The sequence below is a fragment of the Melanerpes formicivorus genome, unplaced genomic scaffold (genome assembly GCF_026170545.1).
Source record: "Melanerpes formicivorus ecotype bairdi unplaced genomic scaffold, bMelFor1.0.p_v2 SCAF_11, whole genome shotgun sequence".
Lineage (NCBI taxonomy): Eukaryota > Metazoa > Chordata > Aves > Piciformes > Picidae > Melanerpes > Melanerpes formicivorus.
In genome coordinates this window covers 5,192,797-5,199,690 of record NW_027142363.1, presented here as the reverse complement: position 1 = coordinate 5,199,690, position 6,894 = coordinate 5,192,797, and the positions used below count along the sequence as shown (strand labels likewise).

The 6,894-nt window shown below is 38.1% G+C and overlaps 1 protein-coding gene across 1 annotated transcript in view; it reads right to left on the bottom strand.

Annotated features, from left to right (window-relative positions):
• Nucleotides 1–391: 391 nt before the first annotated feature.
• Nucleotides 392–6,894, bottom strand: part of RBM11 (RNA binding motif protein 11) — an 8,908-nt gene continuing 2,405 nt past the window's right edge. Inside the window, exons 2-5 of the mRNA XM_068144427.1 lie at nucleotides 5,002–5,164; nucleotides 3,967–4,045; nucleotides 3,157–3,250; nucleotides 392–1,281 (exon numbers count right to left, since the gene is read on the bottom strand). Of these exons, the coding sequence (XP_068000528.1) occupies nucleotides 949–1,281; nucleotides 3,157–3,250; nucleotides 3,967–4,045; nucleotides 5,002–5,164 (669 nt within the window). The 3' untranslated portion in view covers nucleotides 392–948. The remainder of the gene's footprint in view (nucleotides 1,282–3,156; nucleotides 3,251–3,966; nucleotides 4,046–5,001; nucleotides 5,165–6,894) is intronic.

Genomic DNA, 6,894 nt, shown 5'->3' with positions numbered 1-6,894 from the left:
ACAATACCTCTGTAGTTGTCTTAAGGTTGTTGGCAGCAGTTGTGAATTCACAACAGAAAATAGGTCCTTTAACTACTTTGATTCATCATGGTGTGAGAGAGTTTATTCTTCCTCTGATGCACAAAGGGAGAGCTTTTCTTCTGAAGAGGTAGCACTAACTCCACTGACTCATGCTTTTTGGCTAACAAGTAGATAAGATACTCATTAAATTTGTTATCTATTTGTTACAGCGAACATTTAGATTTCTCAAGTAAGAAAATAAATGACTAGAGAGCAACTTTATAGAAAGATGCATATATATGCACATAGTTCTGGTCAGTACATAACTGTAAGCCATAAAGTACATACATTCCAGTACTGATACATATGTAAGCCTTGTATTTACCTTAGATTTACTACTGGAAAAAAAAAATCACAGTTCAAATAACCATACAAGCTGATTGTAACTGAGCTAAATCAGCAACTTTATAGGTGCTGATATTTCAGTGACAAGCACATCTCTGATGTGACACTTAGAATTTTCAGCCTGTACACTTCTTCAGTGGCTCCAGAAAATTTACACCATTCAAAACAACACATTCCAGGAGTGATGAAGTGACAGATACGCTTCATGAGTGGCTGAAGTTGTGTACTTTCAGGAAGTTTCTATATTACATGAGTTAGAGGTGGGGGAGGACAGAAGGGGAGAAACCAAGTAGCCTTTTTTACTTTATGAGGAAAACTTTTTAAGTGCTTCCTATACCTTAAATAGCACTTTGCTCTTTCAGTGGGTTGTAAATAAAGTATCAGCATACCTTCTGCACAACACATTAGGAAAATAATAGGAATTCTGAAAATTCCTTTTTTTAAATAAAGTGCAAAAGCAAAAGGTTGAATTTCTCTCAACTGAAAGTAATGGATAGAATTAAGAGAAAAAAAAGAAAGACCTATTACTCCAGTTGCAAAGTATTAATGCATCTTTTTCTTGGCTTTGCGCTTCTTGTACTTTTGGTCACGCTCTCTTTGTCTCACTTTGTCATCCTCAACACTAGTGTCACTGTCACAACTTTGCTGCTCTCTTTTTCTTTTGGAGGTGCTTTCATCCATCTGGTGCATTTCACGTTCACTGGAATGTGGCAGAGCCAGTTCAAAGGAACTCTGGGCAGACATAAAATCTGCACCTTGACTCTGATAGGGAGAAAAGGGAAAATTTGAAGGCAACGGTGGAGTCATCTGACAGTAAGGAAACGGCTGAGCCAGTGGACTCTGTACTGTGTATTGCTGTGCTAAAAAACGGTTCATCTAGAGAAAGAGAAAGTTGAGTTGTTAATACTGTAAAGAGGAAGTTCTGAACAGTTTTGTCTTGCATGCATTACAGCCTCTACAATGAAAACATTAATACATTATAAAATAACATAACACAGAATGTTTGAGAACAAAACATTTTATTCTATCAACTAATATAGCTGGGAAAAGTAGACAGTCTTTCATGGCAAAGAACAGAGGTGTCATCTGCTTTAAGATTAAACACTAATTAGTCTTTGTGTAAGGTAATCAAACATGGCATTACTTCATCCTTGTATGTTACAAACATTTGTAACTGTAGTGCCTGTTGTTAATGTAAAGACATGCACAGCTGCAGTTTTTACTTTTTTTAACTGGTTCAACTAATTTTAAAGTTAATGTGAAACAATGCATTCCTACAAGGCACACTGAATTGCTAGATCAAAGCACTCTGAACAACGTAGTAATGATCCAGCTTCTTTCCATAGTCCCTAAAGTATCCTAAGAGTCTCCTCTCATACAAAATGCACATCCCAAATATAGAAATAGAGGTCAGAAAAGGGCATCTTTCTAATGACTGTCGGCAACCTGAAAAATTAGGGGGAACATGTTTGAGTATGTAGCCTGCCTGGCTCACCCAGATAAAGGTGAGGTAGATGCATAATGATGTACATGTCAGGAGGTTGCTTCCTGCTGAAGCTGCAACAAGCTTACAGTTGGAAGCATACTGCATACCTTCCCCCTCTAGGAAGCACAAAAGGCAGTGAAGTCAGTCATGTGCTCTCTCAGTATTTATGTACTGGCATTGCTACTGAGGAGTGAACCCATCAGTGAACACAGTGATAGAGATGGTATACTCCAATACTGCCCTACCAGAGTAGACAGGATGGGAAAGTTTGTGCATGCTTCAGCTGAGAGCACAGCCTGGTAAGAAGGAAGGCAGACTACCACCACATCTGTGCAAGAGGGAACAAAATCTTTCCATCTTCTGATCAGATTGCAGCCTGCAAGAGTAATCTATCCAGATACTATACCCCTTGTAGAGTTAGTAAGTGCCTGCCAATTCCCCAAGTCAGATTGGGTGGCAGCAGAACTGTCCATTTGGTACCTGACAATCAGTTTTGGGTTTATTCAGTCCTACCAATCCAAACTCATCAGACTCAGAAACACTGGGATGTCTTTGGTCTGAAGATACCAGTTCCCTTGTGTCGTGGAATATCTTAGACAAAAAAAGATTAGGACAAGAATGGCCCAATGTGCCAGAGTGTTAGAGGGAAAATAGAACACAGGTTCTCACTGTCTACTGGTGTGAAAGTAAATCATGAACACAAGAACTGCAGGGATATGCACTAGATTATATATGGTCCTGCTCTGGCAGGGGGGTTCAACTCAAAAGAGGTCCTTTCCAACCCCTAACATCCTGTGATCCTGTGAAAAGCTTCAGGCCAGAAACCTTCACAATCTTTTTGCCCCAATTTGTGCAGTGATGATTTGTTGGGGGAGTTTTAAGACATCACAAACTTCTGCTTGGTATTTCTGAACTAAGCAGAAAAGCTAAGAGGTTTCCTGACCAATTAGTTGTATAGGAAGAAGCTATTGCTTGCCTGGTTGTAATTTTACTAGGTTAGGGTGCCTCACCAAGGGGATTTGATTTAGAACACAGTACAGGAGAGCTCCATCTGTAGACTTTGGTCATTTTTCACCTCCCTAATCTATACAGCTTTAAGATATTCCTGCAGTATGGAAATTGTTTGGTTTGGTACTAAAATAAACCTAGCTAATTCAGTGAAAGGCAGCAGCCTAAACCACATTTTAAGACTGTTTGCAAAAATGAAGATTACATTCCACTTCCTAAAAGAGCTCCAAAATGGTTAACTTTTAACACAAACTCACCATCTTTTGAAAGCCTGAGTATTCATGAGGTAAACTATTGTTCATGGGAAAAGGAGTAACAGGAAATGGAGGATTTCCATAAGGCTCTTGATACCTAGGAAAAACAAACAAATATACAAAGACCAGACAGCTACCACATACTGCTTCATAGAGTACTGAGACTTAACTCTTGGGTTATAATGAGTTAGAATAAGCAAGAGGAGAATTGAAGTATTAACAACTAGGCTTCAATGAAAAAAACATTACAAAGCAAGGAAAATACACTCCCATGTGCTTCAGTGCAAATGGAAGAGAGTTCTGTATTTTGCCATCCAAGTTTAGCTTCCACAGAAAGGTCTATCACACTTTAAATGAAAATGTTGAAACATTGAAAAATACTGAATCTGGGGTGCTCAGACTTCCACTGCAACAGGCTTACACCTGTGTGTTCATATGTGTATGACAGCTGCTGCTACAGACAAAAAACACAGATACAAACTCAGTGCTGTTTAAAATGTTATCTTGTCAGATTTTTTCCCTGTAACAGCTGCAAACATTGCCAGTAAAAACACTGTATGTCTGTATTTTCTTGTGGTCCTGTGCCTTGCAGGAACAAATACATGGAAAATTCAAGCTAATTGAACCTCTAGCAATATAACCCAAGCATTAACTGCAGCCAGTTGCAAGTCATCATCAGTAAGGATGCAATTAAAAAGCATGCACCAGCTGTTTTAATGAAAAGCCTAAAGATTGCTCTACCACATCAAATAATTTTCTTAGTCCTTTTAAAAATGTTAATCATATGGTTAATTCACAGCTGATCTTCGTTACCTATATGAAGGTGAATATAAGTCAACATAGTTCTCAAAACCATGTGTAGGACTGCTTAGTTCTGATGAGTGAGAACTCCCTGTAAACAAGACAAGAGCATAATAACTATTCAGTTACAACTATTCAATTAACAAGTTAAAACCACAGAAAGCATTCTGAGTCATCTGTAGTGTGCTAATGTATCTAAGTTAGAATACAAAGATAAGCTGCCATTTTATGGCAGGTAATCTATAGCATCATTTTACCCCTTAAAAGAGTTCATTTATCATTTACTCACAGAAGCATAAATCAGAACTGCTGAAGTAATAAAGAATAAAGCAACTCCCATTCACTTACAGACATAGGAGATGCTTACAAATTAAGGAACCTCAGCCCTTCTCCCTGAACCCAGAAACTGCCCTGTACAGCCTTTAAAGTAAGGAGTGGCACAGTGCAAAGTGGGAACATGAGCCCTTAATGTTTGGCATGCAAATTCTGTCTGATCATTAGCTCTCTAGGTTTATTTTCATAGATATAAAATGAAGAATGTGACTCTGATTTGACTATAGTCTTCAAACTACGATCCCTTCCACTTGTAAAACAACAGTTCTGATAACTCTGTGGTTGTAGTATAAAAATTATCAAACCACTTGATAGTGGCAGCATGTAGCAAATCAACTTTTCCTGACAGTGTGCAAATTAAAGGCACACCTTGGTTCCTAAATATAAAGTGGCATGAAAGGCTGTGCTGCAGTGTTTTCCATACAGTGTGGTCTGAGCTGGCTTGCATATTATGCTGTTCTGAACCAAGCTATTGTATTAGTAGACAAAACATAGAGAGGCTGAATCCTTCCAAATGCAAAACCCGCAAGAAATCTTTGTTACAGTATCACTAAGGTTGGAAGAGACTTCAAAGATTATCGAGTCCAAAATGAATTGGAAACCCACGGACCTGAATTTGATACAATGATAAATCATATCTGTAAAAGGCTTTAGGATTCCAAAGTTATTTAACTAAATGAAAATGTTTCAGAAACTTAATTGAGACCAACGTACCGAACCGATACTGCACTTTAATTGGTCTTCCATACAAACGGATTCCATTCAGCAAGGCTATTGCATAAGGCACTGATTCTTTGTGCTTAAAGCAGACAAATCCAAAAGACTTAGGTTTTCCTTCTTTGTCCTTACAAATCGTCACTTTGATTAATGGTCCAGCCTGCAAGAAAGCTGCGTTATTTCCTCACTGGAATTAAACTGACATTTCATCCTGTTGGGAATATGTCTCAGTGAGGTATATTTAGCCATAGTCAGAAACAGTATAAATCTGTCAGCGTAAAGATCTCTATGTTGAAAATCGCTTTACATTCCCCCAGCTCCAATTCTGAGCATTCTGCAAACAAAAACCAGCTCCACAAAATGTTAAGAGGGAGCCGAGCATCAGTTTTGTCATGGTTGATGAGTCTTTAATAATCAGATGTTTCTGACTATTTTAAAAAGTATGATAGCTGATGCAAGGAGACTAATTTAGACTGTAGCAAAAGTTAGGTTTTGTGTGCACAGCTGCTAGGACAATTATGAGAGGCTCTGTTGGGGTTTTTTTTTGCACAGCTAATACAACTAAGCAAATTGATGATACCAATTATCTGAAAGTTACCCATTTCATTAATAGGCTTCTATTTTAGTCTTGCTTATTTCTAAAAGGGACAGCATCAACACTGTGGGAAAGCACGGTTCTGGAAGCACCAGTGTCTTCTGTCACTCTCATCACAACTGAATGGTAAGAAATCAAGCCTTCTCTCATTTCATCAGAGAAAACATACTGTTTATGTCCCTCTTAAAAGCCAAGCCCCATCAATAAATAAAATGCTGAATCACACACTTTGGCTGAAATTCCTTCACTGAAAAGTTCCACCTCTTCCTACATGTACCATTTCAATCCTTGCATAGGACTTCTAGAACCAAATCAAAGCAGTGATACTCCATAAACTGGCTCCATGCTCAAGCAGTCATTTTAATAATAGCTACTGAAGATGATGGTTTTCTATGCAAGCTGGAATCAGTGGATTAAATCACCAAATGAAGTTTCTCATCAAAAAAATATACATACATGTGATTGAGGAGTGTGAAAAGAAATGCCCAAGAGCAGTCTCCTGCCATGGCTCAGAGCTGTTAAGGATGCAACTTACCTTTAGGATACAATATCCAGATAAGCAATGAAGTGAACATGTTATAAAAAATCCCTCAGTAAAAAAAGGCAAAACCAAACAAAAAACACCCCACAAAACCCCCCCAACCAAGTACCAAAATTACCACAGTAGAATAATTCCTTGTTCTGAATAAAAAAACCCACGCTCATTGGAGGAAGTAGCTTCCATTGCTACTAGTGATGCAGTAGTAAGTACTCAGTAAGTCACTGACAAATCAATGGCTTTAGAGGAACCAAATTGCATAAACATTCAAAATAAACACAGCATATACTCAAATGAATAAGCCATGAAAAGCAATCTACTTTATTATTCTGCATTTTCAACAACAAATCTGCAATTTGTCTGCTGTGAGCATTTAGAGTGAGGAGGTGGTGCCTCATTACACCCTCCATGTTGTCAGAATAAAGACACTAATTAGGATTGTCATCTGTGATAACAATGTATGCTTTTGCCATCTGCATAGAAACTCATCCTCAGTCAGACGCTTCTGCTGAAAAATGAAACACTCCCCAGCCTTCAAGCCTGGTGATAGTAGCTAAGTCATACAAATAAATACAAAGGATCAAAATTAATGTCACAATTGTTTTTATTATTGGTGGAGAGAGGGATCAGGCTACACAGCAAGGGATACTACCAAGGTTGTCCTGTGCAGAGAATCTTCAAAGAGTTGATCTTGTCTTGAAGTTTTCTGGGCTTTTTCCTCTTTGTTTAGTTTTGTTTGTAGTGTTGTTTTTAAAGA